Source organism: Mauremys reevesii, linkage group 23 (genome assembly GCF_016161935.1).
Source record: "Mauremys reevesii isolate NIE-2019 linkage group 23, ASM1616193v1, whole genome shotgun sequence".
NCBI classification, from domain to species: domain Eukaryota; kingdom Metazoa; phylum Chordata; order Testudines; family Geoemydidae; genus Mauremys; species Mauremys reevesii.
In genome coordinates, this window is record NC_052645.1 from 21116341 (window position 1) to 21139891 (window position 23551).

A 23551-nucleotide genomic window follows, 5' to 3' on the forward strand; every position below is an offset into this window, starting at 1 on the left:
CAGGAGCCAATCAGGGGCCGGTTTGTTGACAGAGTCGGGCTCTTAAAGGGGAAGGGGGTGATTTGGCCGACAGGAATCCCCGCGTGCCCCCCCCCTCCCGGACACACGGCGCAGGAGACGGCTCGGTCGGTAACAGCTTTATTGGGCACCAGCCCCCCCGCCCCCGCCGGGGTCCGCCGCTCGGGCCGGGCCTGCAACGAAAACAAAGCCCCGAGTTAGAGCGGGGGGGGGGAGCGCCTCTGCTCCCCTCCCAACCCCCCCTTACCCTTCTCTGCCCCCCCATACCCCTCTGCCCTCCTCACCCCGTAACCCCCTTCTCTGCCCCTCACCCCATTCCCCTCTGCCCCTCCCCACCCTGTAACCCCCACCCTTCTCTGCCCCTCACCCCATTCCTCTGCCCCTCCCACACCCTAACGCCCCCACCCTTCTCTGCCCCCATACCCTCTGCCCCTCCCACACCCTGTAACCCCCACCCTTCTCTGCCCCCTCACCCCATTCCCTCTGCCCCTCCCAACCCTCCCACCCTAACCCCTTACCCTTCTCTGCCCCCATACCCCTCTGCCCCTCCCCACCCCATAACCCCCTATCCTTCTCTGCCCCTCACCCCATTCCTCTGCCCCTCCCACACCCTAACTCCCCTTACCCTTCTCTGCCCCCCAACATACCCCTCTGCCCCTCCCCACCCCGTAACCCCCCTATCCTTCTCTACCCCCTTACCCCATTCCCCTCTGCCCCTCCCAACCCCACCCTAACCCCCTTACCCTTCTCTGCCCCCACATACCCCTCTGCCCTCCCCACCCTAACCCCTATCCTTCTCTCTGCCCCTTCTCTGCCCCTCACATACCCCTCTACCCTTCCCCACCCCGTAACCCCTATCCTTCTCTTCCCCTCACCCCATTCCTCACATACTCTCCCCTCCGACCCCAACCCCATCATACACCCTTCTGCCCCACGCCCCCCAATCTCCCACCCGTATACTCTCAAATACTGCCCACTCCTCGTGTCCCCCTCCTGAGCCCCCACAAAATCCATCTCAGCTACTGCAGATCCTCCCACAGAGCCCAGCCACCCCTGCACTTCATAGCCCCAGCCAGCCCCTCCACCACTCAACGTTTATCAGCCACCAGCAAACACGTGCTGATTTTATCCTCTCACCCTGCAGCCACATCCTCTAATGGAAATACTGCATCCCCACCACCGGAACTGCACCACGGGGTCTGGGCCTTAGCCCATGGCATGAGATCTTCTGGGCAGTCATGCAAAAGTTGGGGATTGGTCCTGCTTTGAGCAGGGGGGTTGAACTAGATGACCACCTGAGGTCCCTTCCAACCCTGATATTCTATGAAAAGTTGCTGCCTCTTCCCTAGCGAAGAAGGGCAATGGCGTGTCTGGGATTTCACCCACCCACTGCTCACTTTGCAGTGCTCTTTACCTTTAGTGTGGAGAGCGGATGTTCATTTCGCGAGCCATTCTGCATACCTCACAAGGGCCACAAAAACACATCGCCAGTACATCCCTGCAGATGGTTCCCTGCATACACCAGATAAAATGGGAGGGCTAATATCAACCATATCCTAAATCCAATATTCTGTTGATTTGAAATGGTCACAGGTTTGTGCTTTTATATGGCTTGGAAACACATGTTGTGTGCTGCAAGTAGGAATTTTGTTTTAATATAAGTAGCTATTTCCCCTTGCCAACGCCTTGTCTGAATAATGCATCTCCAATCCTCAGAATACTAGGTTTGCTTCAGATTTTTTTTAAAAATACCCAACCTAACCTAATTATTGTACCAGGTGTAGACTTGCGCCAACTGGACTGGACATGCTTTTCCCAGGTACCAGCCACTTGAGCAGTTTGTCAGAAGGCTGGCGGCCAATAGGAACTGGATTGAGATCACAAACTCACTTCACATCTAGGGCAAAGTGCTGTCAGACATTAATGACTTTTGATCATTAACCACCTTGACAATTTTCATCCAGTGATTTAGAGGTGAGAGGCCCCAAAGGCCAGTTCTCACCCAGTTCCTTAACAGACTTATTTAAATTTGTTTAAAGATAGCACCAACCCTTCCTCCCCATCAGTGTCTTCATCAGTGAGGCCACAACTGATGAAAGAACAGCTGCAGTCCTATGGTTTCTAGGTACTATTATTTTAAGGGCCTGGATGGTAGCGTATTTTCTGAGGTGGCCCATGTGTAGTTGTTAGGGCTGTCAATCCCGTGAGTTAACTGCGATTAATTAACTAAAAAATAATAGTTGCAATTAATCGCACTGTTACAATAGAATACCAACTGAAATTTATTAAATATTTTGGATGTTTTTCTACATTTTCAAATACATCTATTTCACTTACAATACAGAATACAAAACATTTGCCCTGGAAAAAACAAAAATAGTATTTTTCAATTCACCTCATAAGAGTACTGTAGTGCAATCTTTTTATCATGAAAGTGCAACTTACAAATGTAGGGTTTTTTTGTTACATAACTGCACTCAAAACCAATGTAAAACTTTAGAGCCTACAAATCCACTCAGTCCTACTTCTTGTTCAGCCAATCGCTAAGAGAAATGTTTGTTTACATTTACAGGAGATAATGCTGCCCACTTCTTAATTACAATGTTACCTGAAAGTGAGAACAGGCATTCACATGGCACTGTTGTAACTGGCGTCGCAAGATATTTGTGCCAGGTGCACTAAAGATTCATGTCTTCATGCTTCAACCACCATTGTAGGCTCTAAAGTTTTACATTGAAGGATTTTGTGTATACATAATTCTACATTTGTAAGTTCTACTTTCATGATAAAGAGATTGCACTACTGTACTTAGTATTTTTCAATTCACCTAATACAGCTCATTTTTACAGTGCAAATATTTGCAATCAAATATAAAGTGAGCACTGTACACCTTTTATTCTATGTTGTAATTGAAATCAATATATTTGAAAATGTAGAAAACATCCAAAAATATTTAAATAAATGGTGTTCTATTGCATCTGATGAAGTGGGTATTCACCCACGAAAGCTCATGCTCCAATACGTCTGTTAGTTTATAAGGTGCCACAGGACTCTTTGTTGCTTATTGTTAACAGCACAATTATTTTTTTTAATTGCTTGACAGCCCTAGAATTTGTTGTCTGACACAAAGCAAAGGGGAAGCAGTTTGCATGGGCTGAAGACCAGAGCTGAGGCCCAACAGTTCTAACTGCAGCCTCCCATTCAGAGAGAGACTATGCTACTGTTTTCAGCCACAGGACATCTCCCCACTTCCTCATCAAGGTAACAGTGTTTTGTAATGTAACGATTTGCTGAAGAAAAAGAGAAACTGTAGTGTTGAAAAAGAAGAGACCTGCATATCCCTCTCCACAGGGGATCAGTTATTTGTGCTGTTGCCTAACAGAACAAACTCATTTGTGTAGGTTTTACAAGTGTGGTGGATAAGGAATTAACAGAAGATATTAAGTGCTGTTCAAAAATCAGGGATTTTAACATCACACACTATCAGAAGTTCCTAGCAAAGGAGTTAAAATGATTAAGCTGCTGGTCCAAAGCTGGATGAAGTGTGTTGTTTCATAATCAATTCTGTTCTACAAACTGAAACCTTAATCTCCACCAAGCAGATGGACTAACAGGATTTATCCATGTCTAACACTTCTGATTCTCATATCTGGTTGAACCATTAGACACAAAGGAGTTTCCAGTGAGGGTTGAGTCAGCCAGTGTTATCAGACAGGTCCTTAACGTAGGAAGCATTTCCGTACTACGGGTTTAGAATTTGGCTATTTATCTTGGAAAACAAGCCAAGGGGTGGGGAGTCAATTAATCAAGTGGTGGATAATTTTAGAACAAATGAAAGGAATTATATATCACAATGTATGTGGTGGGCCATGGAAATTACTGCTCAGAGGAAGGCAGAGACAAATACCATAGCTGGATTATGTTGAAAGCAATAACATTTGAAGTTATCCATGGTGAGAAAAGGGTAATAAAAATCTCAAAAATTGGGGTGCAAGATAATCATCACAGGGAACAGGAGGGAATCTCTCCTTCCTATGTACCACACTGTACAGTTGTTGAACTGTGTAACGGGGTGGGGTTAGTGGTGTTGGCCTCCTCTGAAACATCAGGCATTGCCCGCCAGCAGACTAGGGTGCAGAACATTATGGACTTAAACTTTCACCCAATACAGCAGATATGTTCTTATTCTCAGACAATGTTAGATATCTCCACAGCAAAGATTACCCTCCGCCAGTTCACATTCAGTGCTGTTGGTGCTTCTTTGATCCACTTACATCCATTTCATAATTAATCTAAATAGAGTCCTGCTGCTCTGATAGCCTGACCTAATTTAAACATTGCTCACAAGATAGAAAATGCCAAGAAGTGAAACTTTCCAAAAAGCAATGTTACCTGGATGCCGTAAGAGAGGCGCATGTGAGTTCGCAGCGCCGTCATGCCTCCAAAAGTGATGCCAAGGCAGCAGTTCTCTCCATACTTGTTTGCCACATAACATGACAGAAGCATTGGGCAGAAAGTCCCCAAACAGCCTTCAAAACAGAGTATATACAAACAGTGTATAGGAGGTCAGTGATTCATCATTCAGTTTTGCCAACATGGGGTAGTGAACCATTAGGAAAGGAACTATATTCCTCCTCCATCCCTGCACACCTACCCCTTCCCCTGTTGTTCAACTTCCTTAACATGTAGTCAGGTCTCAGCCCTCTCCATTTTCCTATGTTTAATATCTTCACAGAAATGCTCTCCCAGTGCTTGACGCACTTCAAAGTCTCAGCAGTCAGCAGACCTGTTACTTGACACACAGATCATCTGGTTTGCCTCAAAAATGCATCACAACTGCAGCAAGTACTGTACTTACATGTGGCACAGTCTGCACAACATTCGTACCTCCCGGTGCTCCAGTCACCCGTTGGGGACATGATGGCAGACCCCACGGAGCCAGGTTGCTGGATGATCACTGTCTGGGACATTGTCTAGTGCTCAGTGCACCCTCTGCAAACAAAGCCCAAGGTGCAGCTACAGGTCATATTTGCTCCTTAAAGAACCAGTAAGCCTAAGCACTTATAAAAGAGCAATATTAGCCCTCCGCTTCTCATGTGAGGTAAGTCAGTGTAATCTCCATTTTACAAATGGGGAAATGGAGACAAAGGGTGTGTGACCTTATCCAATGTGTTGTCTGAAGTCAGCACACAAGTTTCATCACAAGTAGGGTTAAGATATTGTCATGGTTATTATTAGTAAAAGTCACAGACAGGTCACAGGCACTAAACAAAAGTTAATGGAAGCCTACAACCTGTCTGACTTTTACTAAAAATAATGGAGAGGGTTTGACTGGGGGTAGAGGGGGGAGAGATGACTGAAGCCCCAGGGGCAGGGGGGAATGAGAGACCAAGCCCTGCTGTGCAGTGGGGGGGGGGAGGGGGAAAGAGTCCAGGACCCACTGCTGCTGCGGCTGTTCAGTGCTCTGGGGCGCCCTCACGGTGGATCAGGGCTCTGGGGCTGGTGTCTGGGAGCTGTGGACACCTCCCCACCCCTGCCAGCTGCAGCCCCGAAATCTCAGGGCTGAAGTGGACAATGTCATGGAAGTCTCGGAAAGTCACGGAATCCATGACTTCTGTGACATAATCTTATTCTTAATGATGAGTTTATAGCTGCAGTCAGTTATCTACAGGTGCTAATTTACTACACATCAGTTACAACACAGAATTGTGTGTTAAAAATGCAATTCAGTATTTGAAAATACAAAAAAGTCCAAGTCTCTCTCTCTTTTTATATATTTTTTACACACACACACACACACAGTTTCTCCAATTACTAAACTATTAAAATATAGACCAGGGGTTCTCAAACTGGGGGTCAGGACCCCTCAGGGGGTTAGGAGGTTATTACATGGGGGGGGGGGTTGCAAGCTGTCAGCCTCCACCCCAAACCCCACTTTGCCTCCAGTATTTAATGGTGTTAAATATATTTTAAAAAAGGGTTTTTAATTTATGGGGGAGGAGGGATCATACTCAGAGGCTTGCTGTGTGAAAGGAGTCACCAATACAAAAGTTTGAGAACCACTGATATAGACACTGATGCCCCCATAGGATCTATGCTGTGAGGTTAAATGGTTGCATGTTCCAATTGTATTACGTACTTTTAAAGATTTTGTATTTTTGTTTCTTCTAGGGTGACTTAAGAGAGCCAAAAGCATAAGACGTGTTTACATTGTACTTGGTCTTGTATTTGTAAGGGCAGGGACCTGTTAATTATTCAGGACAGGGAAAATAGATATAGTCACAATAAGTAAACACAGCATTCCCTCGGAAGGGCTAGAATGCTTCTCAAAGAGGAGCTTTAAAAATTCTGGGTGCATGACAAAGTTATATGCACACATTGTACTTGACTAATATGCACTAGAAATGGTTTAATAACTAAGAGTAATTTAATATGCAATTTATGTACATTTTGAAATGAAAAAAGATCCACTTACCTCAAAGCTTTGTCTTCTCACTTTCAAGAGAGCCAAAAGGGTAAATGTATTCAAAGGGGCTTGGTGTTAAATCATGAGTTGGCTAACTTCCTGAAACTGCCCCTCCTCTCCTTTATGTGACATTTCTATGGATAATCATTGGTTGAATTCTGCTAAACTCTTGACATCAGCAATATTAGGTAGTGAGTTCTCTGCATTGTGTGATAAGAGGAACTAGACATGTGGGCAAACTTTTTGGCCCAAGGGCCACATCTGGGTGGGGAAATTGTATGCAGGGCCATGAAGGTAGGGCTGGGGCAGGGGGTGCGGTGTGCAGGAGGGCTCAGGGCAGAAGTGCAGGAGCGGGTGCGGAGTGCGGGAGGGGGCTCAGGGCAGGGGCTTGCAGTGCAGGAGGGGTGTGGCGGGGGCTCAAGGGAGGGGGTCAGGGAGCTCAGGGCAGGGGGTTGGGGTGCAGGAGGGGTTCAGGGTGCGGGCTCCAGTTCGGTGCCACTTACCTTGGGCGGCTCTGGGGTGGCAGTGGCATGCAGCGGGGCTGAGGCAGGCTCCCTGCTTGCCCTGGCTCTGCGCTGCTCCCGGAAGTGGCCAGCATGTCCGGCAGTGGCTCCTGGGGGTGGGGTGGGGGCAGGCGGCGCTGCCCTCACCTGTGGGTACCACCCCTGAAGCTCCCATTGGCCGCAGTTCCCCGTTCCCGGACAATGGGAGCTGTGGGGGGTGGTGCCTGCTGGCAAGGGCAGCGCACAAAGCCCTCTGCCTCCCACAGGGGCTGCAAGGACGTGGTGCCAGCCGCTTCCGGGAGCAGCGCGGGGCCAGGGCAGGCAGGGAGTCTGCCTTAACCCCACTGTGCCATGGGGCTGGACTGAAAGTCCTGACAGGCCAGATCTGGCCCGCGGGCCGTAGTTTGCCCTCCCCTGAGCTAGAGGCCTGTCTAAAGGGAGGGAGCTTCATATCGAAGACATGATCACTTGCCAACCTATGATGGGGTGGGATCCCTAAAATTAAAGTTTTCTTAGCACAATCAGTGAGGACAAGGCTCAAGAACACACACACTTGACTGTAGCAGCTAAAGTGACTCAAACTGCTCATTACACCCACTGGGTATTTCTGTTGAACAGTCAGATTTTTTGATCACTCACACCCAATACAGAGGACACACTACATACACCCTCCTCCCACACCAAGAAATTGGAAATAGTAGCTTTAAAATCATTTATTGTATTTTGGAGGGACACATTTTTCACATGCAGGCCTGGAATGCGAGATCTGCTCAGGGTGCTGCTATACCGAGGTCCCTTCACTTTGCAGCGTCAGCTCCTTGGCGGCCCTTGCTTTCGCTTGCCATTCTCGTCTCTGCTTTAGCCTCTCGGGTGCTTTCAGTTTCTGTACCTCATTGAAAACCTGCAGGAGAGCGGTAGGGGGCAAGGGAAGAAAGAAGCCTGTGTACCCCTGTCGAAACCAGTTCTAACATCAGGCAGGGTCATGCAGGAACTTAGGGAAGATCCGTTAAATCCTAGAACATCAAGGTCTAGAAGGGACACTACATGTCTCAATAAAAGCAACTGCACCTGACAGGCTCTCACCTGCTGGGACTCCAAATACAAGAATTCCAGTTGATATATTCATTTCCACCCAGCTATTCTTTTGCTGGGCCAAAGTACTGTCTTCGTTTTCAGGGAATTAATACTTTTTTTAAAATACAGTTTTTTACTTCTGCTCTCAGTTACATGAGTGTAGATGACAAGTTAGACTGACCCACAGCTGAGGCCCACATCCCTTCCCAGGAAATAACAGAAGTTTGCACTTTCACTTCTACATATTCATTCTCCTAGTGGGACTCTGAAGAAATGGATTTGTCCCAAGTTTGCAACGGAAAGCAGAATCTCTCATTCACAGCAATTCAGCAACAAAACTTGAAGCTTTCAGACAGTTAAAAAGCAGGCTGCACTTGTAGCTCACTCAGTGACTCCAGCACAGAGGTGGGCAAACTACGGCCTGCGGGCCACATCCGGCCTGTGGGACCCTCCTGCCCAGCCCCAAGCTCCTGCCCCCCTCCCCTGCAGCCTCAGCTTACTGCGCCGCCAGCACAATGCTCTGGGCACCGAGGCTGCGAGCTCCTGGGGCAGCGCAGCTGCAGAGCCCAGCCTGACCCGGTCTCTGTGCTGCGTGGCTGGGTCCAGCCACACCGCCAGTCACTGGTGCTCCCGGCAGCATGATAAGGGGGCAGGGTGGATAGAGGGCAGGGCAGTTCAGGGGGAGTGGTCGGGGGTGTGTGTGGATAGGGGGTTGGGGCGGTCAGAGGGCAGGGAACATGGGGATTGAATGGGGGCAAGGGTTCCGGGGGGCAGTCAGGAAGGAGGGGGGGCTGGATGGGGTGGTGGTGGGGGCAGTCAAGGGCAGGGGTTCTGGGGGTGGTCAGGGGACAGGGAGAAGGGGTGGTTGGATGGGGCGGTGTAGGGGGGCAGTCGGGACAGGGAACGGGGCAGGGTTGGATAGGGCAGGAGTCCTGGGGAGGCCATCAGGGGGAGAGAAGCAGGAGCGGGGGAGGGTTGGGCCACGCCTGGCTGTTTGGGGAGGCACAGCCTCCCCTAACCGGCCCTCCATATACGGCCCTCAGGCCAAAAAGTTTGCCCGCCACATCCAGCTCCTAACTCACCTTCTATGGAGCTGTCTGGACAGCTCAGGCCTTTCACTAATTTTCATTCGTTTTTCAAACTCAAATCCTATCCCAGAGCGACCATCAAACTCCCAGCACTAAACCCAGGCTAGAGTCACAACCTCCCCTCCTCCTACACCTCAGCACAGTGATCCAAACCGCTGTGCCCCTTAGCAGGAAAATCTGCTCTAGCTGTGCAGACAAGTCCACAGCCTGCTCCCCTTGACACTATGCTGAGCTGTGCTTCCTAGTTCCACTTCATACCTTGAGGCTGAAAGCCTTCTTAGCGGCCCAGCGCCGGGTCATTCTCCTGCAATAGGGTGGCGGTAACGTGTACTGGATGCCCAGCTGCTTGCACGTGTGCTCAAAAGTCTCATAGCGGGTGCGACGCAGGTACTTGAGCAGTTTCTTCCGGCGATCTATGGCCATCAGCATGCGACGCCGGTTACTTTTGTCCTGCAGAGGATTTAATATTCATGAGTTGCAGTCAGACTGTAATTCCTTCCCAATAAGCAGTTCTCAACAGCCTGGGGTTATTGCTGATGGGGACCCAGTCAGGTTAAGAGTAATATTTTAAGAACCGTTTTCTTTAAATGATATAACCGGCACCTCAGATTTTTATAAGAAAATGTGAAAAGTCAAATTGCATTTTGCATTCGATTTACAGTGTTTCTGCTAGAAGGTTAGTTTCAATTTGTGTATTCCCCTTTACTGCTCAATTACACCTTCCTCAGCACTAGCATAAGCTGCAATTGCCAGGTGCCAAAGACTGCAGGGGAAGTCTTACTGGCTAAAACCTCTGCTTCCATTTACATGTATTGTTCCAAAATCCTAGAGAAGCATTTGGGACCAGTTTGACCTGGCAGGGCCCATTGGTTCATCCTTTGCAAAAGAGTTTGGATAATTCAACCATGTTATTAGGCGGAATCTCTGGCTTCAGGGCAGAAGAACTTCCTGCAGGGGTCAGAAGCAATCCCCTCCCCACACTATATGCACACCTCTTGCACACTCTCAGCCAAGTACATTTCAAGTGTTTCTGTTTTGCGCTGAAACATCAGGTACAACTGCTGCTACAGGCTGGATATTGGACTAGCTGGACCCCAGTCCAGGATAACAGCTCTTACCTTCTCAGGCCACGTCTACGCTACAAAATTAAGTCGATCTAACTTCCGCTGGCATACAGCCACTGCAGCAGTTACATCGCCTGTGCGTCTCTACACTTTGCTCCTTGTGTCAGGAGCGTGCGCCCTCACCAAGAGCGCTTGTATTGATTGTACTATCAGTGTGGGGCATTGTGGGATGGCTCCTGAAAGCCTCTAACAGTTGACATAAGCAATGCAGTATCTACACTGACACCACATTGACTCAACTACGTCGACCTTGACTCTACACCACTCATAGAGATGAAGTCAGCATAGTGAAGCAGTTACGTTGGTGGGAGCAAATTGAAGTGTAGCCACTTCCATGGTTAGGTCAATGTAAGCTGCCTTGCTTCGACCTAACTCTGTAGTGCAGACCAGACCTTAAAGACTTTAATTCCATAAACTTAAAGATAAACAGGGAACAATTTTAATGTGAGAAATTGAAGCACATTTTGGGGCATGTTTGTTGGTACATTTCCAAGCTGGTACAATTTCAGCAAGAACCTAAGGGTGTCTTGTCCACAAACTCATTTTTGCTGATGATCCAAGTTTGGACTTTGAACCTAGGGGGCCTTGAAATAACAGACTAGATTTTAAGCCACTGTGGCATTGAGATAAATCCCATCTGGGAAAAATGTTTATAGCCAGAAGGAAATAGGTTTCTAGCTGACATATATTTATGTATGTTAAATAACAAACATATGAAAAGCCCATCTGCACTAGCAGCATGATTTAGCTTAGCTGTTAATTCAAATGCATCGTCAGTGGCTTCCATAGCGTAGCTGCGGGGGAGCAGTGGGAGCAGCCGCTCCCCTGAGCAGTCACTTGGCGCTTCCCAGCACGGCCGGGTCTTCGGCAGCACTCACTTTGGGCTCTGCTGCGTGCATCTTGCGGTGGCGGCTCCTGCTCCCCCGGCCCTCGCTTTGTGGCGGTCGGGTGACGCTCCTCCCTGTGCCCGCTGGGGGGCGCCTGCTACCTTGCGGCTCCAGCACGCGTTTCCCACTGGCAGCTGTCTTTGGCGACAATTCGGCGGCTGGTGCTTCAGTCACTCCGGGTCTTCGGACGCAATTCGGCAGTGGGTAATTCGGCGCAGCGGGTTCTTTGGCAAGACTTGGGTTTTCTTTTTTTTTTTTTTTTCTTCGCTGCTTTGCAGTGGGTGGCACCTTTTTTTCCTGTGTTCACTCCCCCTGCTCTTAGAACCTGGCTACGCCACTGCTTCCATTGCTCCAGGAACATATTTGGACAAATTTCAATCTTTGAAAATGTAACTGTGATCCATAGATTCTCCAGTCAGGTGCAGCAAAACTCAAAGCAATCCTTGAAACATGAGCTACTGCCTACAGTATCCTCCAGCTTCAAACGCTACCAGTGACCTCACTGCTTTAGAAGGGAGGAGATACAGACATTTTAAAAACTAAATTAGGATCTTCCTCACAATTGAAATCCTCTAAGTCTGAAACTAAGTACAAGACCCTCTGGCTGGTCTCAAATTTGTAGATTACATATCTAATGAGAATTACCTTGGGGTGCATCTGCAGGTGCTCCTGGTGAGTTTGAATCTTGGCAGTTAAAATAGCAGCTATAAAAGATAAACAAGAGATTACATAAAAGCAGCAATGCATTCTCTGACACGGATGTCTTCTCAGGCTTCTGACACACTACAGCGGATACATTTTGGGTATCAGATTTGCAAAGAACTTTGGGCATTTGTACAGAATTTCTAAAAAAAATGCAAAACAAACCTTTAAAATTGAACACCCAAAACCTAAAGATCAGTTTAAAATTATTTTGAAAGTGTGTATTATGTATTAAGATTATTTTAACAACAATTGAGAGCCTTCCTTGAAATGCCTGCTGCCCCACTTAACTGCTGACGGCTTTATATTCACTCTACTCCACTTGGTGTCAGGCTCAGAGGAATAGGAAGAAGCCCAGTCTGTTTAACAATACGTGGCTATATTTAAATCGGTAGTGAATTTCAGTACTGGCAAAACCCACTGCCCCCTACCAATATACATCAGACTTGGCCTGTAGGGATTGCCTCTAGAGGTGAGAAGTTCAGTTTCCTTGGCCAATTCAGCCTTTGTGCTAAAACTGCCAGCTGCAGCAGTTTGTGTGATGTGGATGCTTGGAATTGGTTAACCCACACATTGCCCTTGGGGTGTGCGGCACTTCCACATTGTAACTGGAAAGGCTCCTGGCAGACATTTGTAATGGAAAGCATTGGAAGGAAGGATGATGGTACTGTGAACTTTCTAGCACCTTAGAGAACTTTGACTAAGCCTGGAGGGGCAAATCTCCTTTCCCCAGATGGGGAAAGGAGTGACAATGGGTGCCAGAGTCAGCGTGGAACTTTAATACAGGGTCACATGTTTGGAGGGATTCACCTCTCCCGGCCGCATACACAGCTTTGGACAAGGTTACACCCTGTCAAATGAATGGTCATGCAGCAGCCTGATCCCTGCCTCTGCACCCATCCTTTGGGGTTTCATTAAACAATTGGTATGTGTACAGAAAGGAGTTTTATTTCCAAACGCAACAGTGATCTTTCAAAAGCCACAATTCCTGTCATGCACTCCCTCCCCAGAGTATTGCTTCATTCTGCTGAGCATGGGACATCACAGTTGCAGAAACAGTGGAGGAAAAACCAGAAGAAACATATTACTGGAAAAGTATTGCAGCAACATCAACAGCTGCAGAGGAATCCTCCATCCTAGGTCTCTGAAGCAGAGAGCTACAAGAATGTCTCTCTATGCAGCAGCCACAGGCACTCATTAGAAAAACTCAAACCGCTCCCTTTGCCAGTGGATAAGCATGTTACATCTGTCGCACTCCCAGACCTTGAGGGTCCCCCAGTGCCCTACTGCAGGTGAGACACCTTCCCAGTGTTCCCACAAAGGCGGCTCTTGTCGTTCTCACAGGAGCCTCGGTAAAATGACAGGGGAAACAGCTGGATTAAAGCAAAGAGATGCTCTCCACTGGGGATCTCCCTCTGGCTCCTGGACTTACTTTGCACCTCGAAGGAACCGTTGTCACTAGGAGTCCTCCTGACCTTCTCGATCAACTGCTGCGTCTTTATCTTCACTTTCTCCCTCTGTGGGCAACAGACAGAAACCACGGCCCTCAGTTTTGTTATTCGGGATTATTCTAGATGCAAGACACCCCACTGCCTCAAAGCACTGACACCAACCCAACACGCCCAGAGGAAGTGTGGGGAAAAGCCAAGTATTTTATAAATGGCTTTGCTCAATGCATGAGCTTCTTCAGCCAGCAAAGGGAAAGGCAGCCACTGAGTGTCAGAGTACAGCAAAGAAGAACTCAGGAAGTTCTCCGCTGTAAGCACTAGAAATACTTTTTTTAGGCCTGAAGTCAAGGAACCCCCTTTCTTAAGGCTCACACAGATGTGGAAAGAAAGGTGCCTGCTTGCACTCAAACCCCTTTGTGCCTTTTAGCCGACATGCTCAGAGATTTATCCAGCCCTGCTCCCTTCAGAACCTGGGCAGTTTCTCTCTTTAACTAGCCAGAGAGATTTGCTATTAAGCAACACCAGCCGAGGCTTGAAAGGATTCGATTTTTATTGGTAAAAGTCGGTAAAGACTGGTATCACTGTACAGACACACACAAGCCGATGAAGAAATATTTCCATCGATAACAGTCAAAATGTACAGCTAGGCAAGGTAAGAAAAATGCTGTGTGAGAACTTCGTAGAGTTTGATTTAAGGATATTTACTTTGTATATTTTGACATGTGACATTGACAATGTGTGTTTTAAAGGTCATAAAGCTTTAACTTTTGGAATCGCAACATCTACAGTCGTTAAATAATTGTCTGACACCCCCCATAATTTCCTGCAACTATGAAAAATTAAATACAAAACCGCTTAAAAATAAACATTGATATTATGCATAAAATTATATAAAAAAGATTTAAATTCCTCCAAGCCTAACCACAAGTTATGTATTTTGCCACTTCACAAGGGTAGTAATACCAAACGCTTCCCTGGTATTAATATTTGAGCAGCACTTAGACATTTAACAGTTTGTAGGATTGACCACGATCACACCAAAGTGCTCCCAGCTCCTGCCAGCATGATGAAGGACCAGGAACTGGGCCCGGTCTCTCTCAGTGCAGTTGGAGAACTCCATATTATCTGCATGTGTCCTGTTCTGGTTGTACATTTTTGAATTTAGATACTAAGCAGCTCCATGGAATGAGGGCCTTCTCTTGTCTTTGATGTGCCTGCATTTTGGGGCACTTAAAAAATAGTAATAAAACCACTTTTTAAATGAATGTTGATGGTGTATCATTTTCTAGAATAAGTAGATACCATTTGATGGCACTCAACAGCCCTATGGTTCTTTCTGTGATTCTTCTAGCATTTTCTCACTTATTTTAATATATGTAAAAAACAATAGCACATACATGTATTTTACTAGTAGAAATGAGAGGATTTTTTGGTGAATTTCAGGTGTGTTTTGAGTTAATTACCAACAGATCAGGGTGAGTTATTAACCACCAGGTTTGAAGTCACTTGGCACAAGTAACAAACCAGGAGAAGTAAATTATGAAATAATTTTGAGCGTATAGCCAGATCTTACAGAGACATTGCCACCCAAAGTTCCAGCGTTTACACAAGCAGAAAGACACTAACCTGGCTGGCCATTTCCAGAGACAATAGCCTTTTCACTACATCATCAACCCTGCAGGGAGATCAGAGATTGATTTATAAAACAAAGCAGAATATGCAATGTATGTATTTTGTTTTTAACTCTGAAGGTTGATTTAGATTTTCAGAACAGATTAGCATTTCTGTAAGTGTTTCAAAGAGCTTTAAAATAGAGTAGGTTAGAGGCTTTCTACCAATAAAAAGTAATAAGGAAATCAAACCATTTCTTGCATTCGTTAAAAGAAATCACTGCTAAGAGTGGAGGTAGTATGTAGCTTTTTGTTTTAATTGGATACTAGGGCTGAAACGTTTCAGTTCACTATGAAGTACTGATACTTCTGAAACCTGCATGATGTGCAATCCAGGTGCTGAAGATTAGCTTTCCGTGAACATTCAAAGACAAAATGATTCCTATTAAGGCCATTATCCTTCAAACTATATCTGTGCGGCATCCTCCCAAAGTCAGTGGGATTCCACGTGGGCAAGAGAGAGTCCAGCCACACACATGCAGTTGGGCCCAAATTTCAGAAGCAACCACTAATTCTGGGTGCCCAACTTGAGACACCTCAAGGCCTGATTTCTAGAAGTACTAGGCACCCACAGGTTCCTCCTCTGGGTGCCCAGCATTTCTGAAAATCAGACCCCAAGACATCTCAAGTTGGGCACCCAGAAAGTAAGGTATCCATAAGGACAGGATGCAGAGATAAAATTTCTAGACACCATTAATGACTGCTTGGAGCAGCTAGTCCTGGAACCCACAAGGAGAGAGGCAATTCTTGACTGAGTCCTAAGTGGAGCACAGGATCTGGTCCAAGAGGTGAATGTAGCTGAACTAATCAGTAACAGTGACCATAATGTAATTGAATTAACATCCATGTAGGGGGGAAAATACCAAAGAAACCCACCACAGTAGCATTTAACTTCAAAAAGGAGAACTACACAAAATGAAGAAGCTAGATAAGTGGAAATTAAAAGGAACTTTCCTTGTGACAACAAGAGTGAAAAGCATGCAAGCTGCATGGAAACTATTTAAAAACACCATGCTAGAGGATCAAACTAAACGTATACCCCAGATGAAAAACAAACACTAAGACGACCAAAAAAAAGCCCTGATAGTTAAACAACAGCGTAAAAGAGGCAGTTAGAGACATAAAGACAGCCTTTCAAAATTGAAAGTCAAATCCTACAGCGGAAAACAGAAAGGAATGAACTCTGGCAAGTCAAGTTAAAAGTACAATTAGGCAGGCCAAAAAAGAATTTGAAGAACAACTAGCAAAAGACAAAAATAGCAAAACATTTTTAAGTACACCAGAAGCAGGAAGCCTGCCAAACATCCAGTGGAGCCACTGGACCATGAGGTGCACTCATGATAGACAAAGCCATTGCAGAGAAGCTAAATGAATTCTTTGCATTGCTCTTCACTGCAGAGGATGTGAGGGAGATTCACATACCTGAGTCATGCTTTTTAGGCAACAAATCTGAGGAACTGTCCAAGACTGAGGTGTCAGTAGTGGAGGTTTTGGAACAAATTGATAAATTAAACAGTAGTAAGTCATCAGGACCAGATGATATTCACCCAAGTGTTCTGAAATATGAAACTGCAGAACTGTAGTATGTAACCTATCACTTAAATAAGCCTCTGTACCAGATGACTGGAGGATAGCTAATGTAATGCTAGTAAGCCTAACTTCAGTACCAGGCAAACTGGTTGAAACTAGAGTAAAAGAAGGAAAGATCAGACATGTAGATGAACACCACTTTTGTAAAGGGAAAATGCCTCACCAATCTATAGGAATTCTCTAAGGGTGTCAGTAAACATGTGGACAAGGGGGATACAGTGAATGTCCAGTACTTGGACTTTCAGGAAGTCTCTGATAAGGTCCCTCTCCAAAGAGTCTTAAGCAAACTAAGCTGTCATGGGATAAGAGGGAAGGTCCTCTCATGGACTGGTAACTGGTTAAAAGACAGGAAACAAAGGATAGGAATAAATGGTCAGTTTTCAGAATGGAGAGAAGTAAATAGTGGTGTCCCCCAGGGGTCTGTACTACAACTAGTGCTGTTCAACATATTCATAAATGATCTGGAAAAAGAGGTAAACAGTGAGGTGGCAAAGTTTGCAGATGATACAAAATTACTGAAGAAAGTTAAGTCCAAAGCAGACAGCAAAGAATTACGAAGGGATCTCACAGAACTCAGTGACTGGGCAACAAAATGACAGATGAAATTCAGTGTTGATAACTGCAAAGTAATGCACAGCGGAAAACAATACCAACTATATATACAAAATGATGGGGTCTAAATTAGCTGTTACCACTCAAGAAAGATCTTGGAGTCATCCTGAATAGTTCTCTGAAAACATCCACTCAATGTGCAGTTACAGTCAAAAAAGCTAACAGAATGCTAGGAACCATTAGGAAAGAGAGAAGACAGAAAATATAATAATGCCACTATATAAATCCATGGTATACCCACACCTTGAAAACCGTGTGCAGTTCTAGTCACCTCATCTCAGAAAAGATATATTAGAATTGGAAAAGGTGCAGAGAGAGGCAACAAAAAAGAATCGGGGTATGGAACAGCTTCCATATGAGGAGCAATTAAAAAGATTGGGACTGTTCAGCTTAGAAAAGAGACGACTAAGGGGGGGATATGATACAGATCTATAAAATCATGACTGGTGTGGAGAAAGTGATTAGGGAAGAGCTATTTACCTCTTCACATAACACAAGAACTAGGGGTCATCCAACGAAATTAATAGGCAGCAAGTTTAAAACAAACACAAGGAAGTACTTTGCACAACACACAGTTAACCTGTGTAACTTGTTGCCATGGGATGTTGTGAAGGCCAAAAGTATAACTGGGTTCAAAAAAAGAACTAGATACGTTCATGGAGAAAGGTCTATCAATAGCTATTAGCCAAGATGGTCAGGGGCACAACTCTGTGCTCTGGGTATCCCTAAACATCTGACTGCCAGAAGCTGGGACTGGACGACAGGGGATGGAGCACCCTGTTCTGTTCATTCCCTTTGGACTGGCCACAGTCCCTCTGATCTAGTACAGCTGTTCTTAAGTTCCTATGTTCTTATAATCAGTGGCCACTTCTGCAAATTTCACTCTTGACCCATTATTTCAAAACTTCTGCAGTTCTCTCTCGATGAATGACTGTACAGTGTGTTATGTAAATGCTAGCAGTATTACAACTACTGCTTTCTGTGGTTAGATGTCTTTAATAATTAAATCTCTGAAGTGATTAAGCATTCCCCCTTCCCTTGCCTCTGGAACATACTTATCTATTATTGGGACATTGGCATAATCTTTCTTCAGCATGGTAGGAGGAAGGTCATCCAGGTGGCTGGGGAGCACTACAAAGAAAAGATCAACATGTGGGGAACAGCTTATCGAATCCGGGCTGTCTCACACCCTAGAGAATTTGGAGGGGGAATGGATCAGAGGGAGATAATTCAAGAGAAAAGAGGGGATGGATCTTTCAATTGTGAAGGGCAAACCAAGAAAGCAGTTTTGAATTAAACTGGAGTGTGGATAAGACAGGTGATGGGAGTTGATATGATCCCGCTTCCTGGCTTCAGTATTCTGGATTTAGGTTTTGATCCAAACCCACTGAGATCAATGCAAATGCTCCTATTGACTTCAGTGAGCATTCACGGTGTATTCGAGAAATGACAGTCCAATTACGGTTTTTGACCAACCCAGCATGCTTGCTGTCTGAAAATTGTTTTTTAGGATTTCTGAAGCATGATTTAAATGAATCAAACACCCCCCCCCATTCAAGTGTCTAATAACACTTTTAGGGTGTAATCCTCCCCCCCCCCCCCCCCGGTCCGCAAATTGGTGATAATGTTAATGTTATTAAGAATAATGCATTGTGGAATGTGCTCAAAATCCAGTCTCTACCATACCTTGCTTCCTCCTTTTGACAGGCCGGGCATAACCTCTGGCTGTCTGAACAAGCGGGCTATAAACTTCATGGAAGAAAGCAAAGATTTACTAGACACATAAATACATTTTATCTATATGCTTTTGAGATTTGGTAAGAATATACTCAATATAATGTAAAGAAGAAGTTTGTATTGGGAGATTGCCTTTAGAGCACCCTCTGCCTGGGATTCTGTGAGCTATCTAGGTCTGTGTCAGAGGCACTAAAGAAAATATTTCAAGCATATGTTCGATTGCACCATAATCCAAGGATGCTGCATGTCCAGAGAAGCAGGGAGTCTGAAGGAGAGCACTCTCAATAGCAGGTTCCTGCTGATATTGTCCATTACTGAGCATTACAGGACTGGAAATTCACCATCTACTCACCACATCTTAGTGCAGCAGCTCCCCAGTCTGTTAAAGCAATTGTCCCAGAGGATCACAGTAACACTCTGGCTGTACTAACCAGCACCCATCACTTCCTATTCATGTGTGTCACCACACCCCGTAAAATGTGGTCTGATGACAATATGAGGTTTGGAGCAGCTCAGGCTCCATGGCGGGACAGAGAGGGGGCAAATAGAAGACCGGCAGCAATGGTCTATCGGCACAGAAGCTTATCTCCGAGGTTGAGGCAGGAATCAGCTAAAGTAGCTGGTAACCAAGCCTATGGCACCAACACTGGTGCTTGTGTGCGAGTTTGGACACATGAAGCACCACAGTGCCCGGTGTTTCCCCCCCTGCACAGAAGGCTCCTGGCCTTACAGGTTGTCACCTGTCCCAACCTGCTAACACTCCAGTACACCCTGCACCTCGGGATCTGGCACTCACCCTGTCCTGGGGCCTGAAGTACCCGACTGCCCCCAGGGACCAGCACTCACCCTTAGGCCCAATCTCCCAGTTGCAGGACTCTGCACTTCTCCCATCACCTGAGTCCCGGCAGGGAGCCCATGCAGCACCCCCCCCCCCCAAGCACCTCACATCCGAGAACTCCACCAGCACCGCCCCCCCCCCCGACCTCAGCCAACTGCTGCCAAACCTCCCCTCACTGCCGTGGCCCTTAACTCCCACAACTCCCCCCTCCAGCTCGGCGCTCCCCACCCCTCCTCTTCCTTCCCCCCCAGCTACCCCCTCTTCCCCCATCTTCTTCCTCCCTCCCCAGCTCCTCCTCCCCTGACCCCCTTCCTTCCCCAGCTCCCCACCTCTCCTCCTGACCCCCTCTTCCTTCCCCAGCTCCCCATTCCTCAGTTACCCACCCACTCTCCTTCCCCGCCCTCCTCCTTTCCCCAGCTCCCCCTCCATCCCCAGCTTCCTGACCCTCCTCCCCAAACCTCCTCCCTGCCCCCAGCTCCCTGCCCCTCCCTTCCCCAGCTACCCACCCCTCCTCCTGATCCCCCAGCTCTCCCCCTTCCCCCATTTACCCACCCACCTTCCCCACCCCTCTCCCTGCCCCCAGCTCCTGTCCCCTCCCTTCCCCAGCTCTCCCCTTCCCCATTTACCCACCCCTTCCCCGCCCCCTCTCCCTGCCCCCTTCCTTCCCCGTTACCTACCCTCCTTCCTCCTCCCCTGCCGCCTCCTTCCCCAGCGCCCCACAACCTCCAGCCCCCTCCTCGCGTTGTTCCCCGGTCTCCCCCCGACCCCCCACGGACCCCCCAGCCCACGTGCGGGCCCCTCTCTCCCGAACCCCGCAGGCCGCCTCACCCGAGCGCCCGTCTCCCGTCTCCTGCAGGCGGAGGGCCCCGCTGACCCCCCTCCAGCCGAGGCCTGGCAGGCGGCAGCTCCGGGCCCGGCCCAGCGCCCCGCGGAGCCCCAGCAGCAGCATCTCCCCTGCCCTACGGGCCGGCTGGCATGGGCGCCGCCATCTTGAGACAGACCCGGCCAATCGACCGCCGAGCTAATCGATCGGAGGCTGGGCTGGGCTCAGGGTGGGGCAGCTTTGCCCGGGTTAGCAGGCTCAGGCCTGGCCCAGTTCCTCTCGTGGCTCCGAGCACTGCTGGGGGGTGTCGGGGGAGCAGGGCCTGCCAGCCCCTCTCGAGTGCACCCTGCAGGGATGGGCCTGGCTTCCTGCCCCTTTCTCGCAGGGGGGTCCCTGCAGCCAGGGTCTGGGGGAGGCAGGCCGGGCGGCTGGCCCCTCTCCGGTGCTGATACAAACCGGACGTGGTTTGTCGCTGTCACACGCCGGGGATGTCATTGTGCAGCGCACGCTGCTCCACCCCCATCAGCGGGTGCTTGGCAGCATGGTGTTGTGTGCGCGGTGTGCCCTCACACACAGTGTGCGTGCCAGGTCACCCTGGTGGGGGCAGGGACAGCCCAAGGGATGTGCTGTGTCCATCTTGCCCCCGGCTCTCTGGGGGTGGCCATTTCCCGACAGTGCTGGCACGAGCTGCCCAGCGGGGTTTGGCACCTGTAAGCCCTTTACCTCTGGGGAGCTGTGCCCAGAGAGTTGATTCAACTGACCCAAAACCAGCTTCTTCAAAACCAAGCAGTATTTATTCCCCCAAAGCACCTAGAGTAAAAGATAAAAACCATAAAGGTCTATGCGCGTATTTCCCCTTCTCTAAACATTTATCTTTCCTTGCAAGCTTGGGTCGGTTCCATTCAGCCCACCTACCTCTGGCTCTGGACTGGGAGAAGCAGACTCCTAGCATCGTCGTCAGCGCTTCCTGATGCTTTCTGGGCAGCCCCTGACAACCCCCCTTCTTTCCTTAGCCAACATCTTTATGGTTTTAGGATCCCCTTCGGTGCATGGCAAAGCCTGGGAATGAATAGACCAGTCTAGTTGGAGCCAGGCCAGGGTCTTCCCCAGTGAACAGTCTCCCCATTGTTTCCCCCAGAACCCTGGGCATTCTGACCTGTTCTTTGCCATTGTTCTGCTTCCTGTCAGTTTCCCCTTCGATTTAACTCTGTGCGGTCAGGCAGGATAACATGCAGGAAAACTGAGCTACACGTGGGATTTATAAAGAATAGTGCACGTCACTCCCTCTTGCCTTCAAGGGTTTGTTTTCCTGCATCACATTTAGTTTGTGGGAGTTCGGTGAAGGTGCCAGCCAGGCATGGCTGCCGCATTCAAAGGCCATCCTGACAGTGAGGCAGGAGGGGCCCCAAAGGAGTGAGGGGCATGAACAGGGTTACATGTGCAGGGGAGGCGTGCCCATGGGAGACTCTGTGCAGAGCCCCGGCAGGAGAGGTGCCCAAACGGGGATGGGATGGGCAGCAGCAGGTTCCCCCATAGTGTGTCTTCAGCCTCCATCAATGCACTGATGGGTTCACGTCTGAGAATGAGCAGGAGGTTCAGGTTCCTTGCCCCATTCAGTCCTAAGTCTTGCTACTGTGACTGCCAACAAAAGGGAAATGCCAATGGGAACGGAAGTGAGACTCTCCCCCCATTCATTTCCCCAGGGGGCTGCTGAAGAGCCGCCAGACTGTACTGATGCTCAGTCGCTGTGGAGCTGGCTTGCATTGGAACTGGCCCATCCCAGGGCCTGTGAGCTGGGGAAGCCTTTGAATAGGATGGCATGTAAACCTTGGCACTCAAATAAGGATTGCATCGTGGCTAAGGGGTGGCCTTTGCAGCAGGCAAGAATTCAGGGTTCCGAGCTATGAGTTATGAGACGATTGCTACACCTGTTCTTGCAGGACAAAGACCTCCTCAGCATAGCCGGCAACCACTTGCATGTCCTCCTGGGGGCTCCACACACCCTCCCTGTGTCACCCTTGTCAGTTTTGCTTCGAGGCTCATGGTCTCTAACGCCAAACACTCAAAGTAAAACGTAGAGAAGAGCAGCCACAGTTCACACTGAAATGCGAGTGTCACTTGGTTTCAACATCCAACGTTTTAAACGCCCCAGGGTTATGCAAAGCTGGGGGAGTGGAGGCTATAACGGAAGCTGAGCCAGGTGGGTTTGGGGTGGTTTCAGGTTTCCTAATGTGAGTTTCACAGAAGCAAATACAAGGTTGATTTCCTGCTGCCCTGTGTCTTGTGCAGCCATTTAACCCAGTGCACAGTGGGAGTGAATTGTTACTATTCTGATCTGATGGTGTTTCGCACTCACATTACACAGGGTAACTGATGGCACATGGAGCAGAGGAACAGAGAGCCCAGCCAGCAAATCTCTTTTCTCCCCTTGCTTTGCAAGTATCTTAATAATAATGATTTTTAAAGTCAGGCGTCTGTGGCTGACAGTCCCCGTTCACACTGGGTGTAATGTCACTTCTCAGACTCTTAGTGATGACACAAAGTGCTTTGAACTTTGAGCTGTGATCTGCCAGCTCCAGCACAGAACTGCTGCTGGCTTGCACAGTGTGGACATGCCTGGCTTGCTTGCCTTAGTGACCCTTTCAGAAAACCAGCCTTTTGCAGGAGCGCTGGACTTTGAATGTCACCTAGGGCCTGATTTCCAGAAGTGCTGAGCACCCTCAGCTCGCACTGACTTCAGCTGGGTTTGGGGCTCTCAGCACCTCAGGAGATCAGATCCATACTGTGTTGCCCCCCTGCCCTTTCCAGCAGCGAGATCAGGCCTGGCTTGGAGACGAATAACACCAATGATAGGACGGGCTGATATGTCACTCCTGCAGTAGAACTGGAGGGAACAGAACCCCTCCACCCGCTGCCAATCTGCCTGTGGGAGGAGAGCAAGAGGTGACAGAACCATTGCAGCATCACAGAA

General features: G+C 48.1%; 2 protein-coding genes and 1 long non-coding RNA gene across 5 annotated transcripts; 1 reads left to right on the forward strand and 2 right to left on the reverse strand.

The window, feature by feature from the left end:
• The first annotated feature begins 56 nt into the window (after positions 1 to 56).
• Positions 57 to 4881, forward strand: LOC120389326. The gene is made up of 3 exons (XR_005590869.1): positions 57 to 125; positions 3122 to 3279; positions 4754 to 4881. It is a non-coding gene; the product is annotated as an uncharacterized LOC120389326 (long non-coding RNA).
• On the reverse strand, positions 123 to 5019 carry LOC120389325 (cornifelin homolog B-like). Its single transcript, XM_039511832.1, has 4 exons — positions 4877 to 5019; positions 4411 to 4547; positions 1433 to 1530; positions 123 to 191 (listed from the first exon to the last, which is right to left on the reverse strand). The coding sequence occupies exons 1-3, from the start codon at positions 4986 to 4988 to the stop codon at positions 1435 to 1437; spliced, it is 345 nt and encodes a 114-aa protein (XP_039367766.1). The 5' UTR covers positions 4989 to 5019; the 3' UTR covers positions 123 to 191; positions 1433 to 1434.
• Positions 5020 to 7685: 2666 nt separating this feature from the next.
• On the reverse strand, positions 7686 to 21639 carry MRPS15 (mitochondrial ribosomal protein S15). 3 transcript variants are annotated; one of them, XM_039511952.1, is made up of 8 exons: positions 21496 to 21639; positions 18869 to 18931; positions 18238 to 18313; positions 14937 to 14985; positions 13295 to 13379; positions 11806 to 11864; positions 9408 to 9599; positions 7686 to 7888 (listed from the first exon to the last, which is right to left on the reverse strand). In XM_039511952.1, exons 1-8 carry the CDS (start codon positions 21530 to 21532, stop codon positions 7769 to 7771), a joined length of 681 nt encoding a protein of 226 aa, XP_039367886.1. In that variant the 5' UTR covers positions 21533 to 21639; the 3' UTR covers positions 7686 to 7768. The 3 variants fall into 3 exon arrangements, with proteins under 3 accessions (XP_039367886.1, XP_039367885.1, XP_039367887.1); XM_039511951.1 differs by lacking the exon at positions 21496 to 21639 and adding an exon at positions 20586 to 21035; XM_039511953.1 differs by lacking the exon at positions 21496 to 21639 and adding an exon at positions 19272 to 19290.
• Between the last annotated feature and the right edge of the window lie 1912 nt (positions 21640 to 23551).

Bases quoted from the DNA above. Each gene is read 5' to 3' on its own strand.
- LOC120389325 (XM_039511832.1), bottom strand. From the start codon at position 4,988: ATGTCCCAGACAGTGATCATCCAGCAACCTGGCTCCGTGGGGTCTGCC. The intron at 4,548-4,876 runs GTAAGTACAGTA...TCTGTTTTGAAG, and splicing joins TTGTGCAGACTGTGCCACAT to GCTGTTTGGGGACTTTCTGC. The intron at 1,531-4,410 runs GTAACATTGCTT...TGGTGTATGCAG, and splicing joins GCCTCTCTTACGGCATCCAG to GGAACCATCTGCAGGGATGT.
- MRPS15 (XM_039511951.1), bottom strand. From the start codon at position 20,706: ATGCTGCTGCTGGGGCTCCGCGGGGCGCTGGGCCGGGCCCGGAGCTGC. The intron at 18,314-18,868 runs GTATGGTAGAGA...TTTTCTTTGTAG, and splicing joins TGTCAAAAGGAGGAAGCAAG to TGCTCCCCAGCCACCTGGAT. The intron at 9,600-11,805 runs GTAATTCTCATT...AATCCTCTGCAG, and splicing joins ACCTGCAGATGCACCCCAAG to GACAAAAGTAACCGGCGTCG.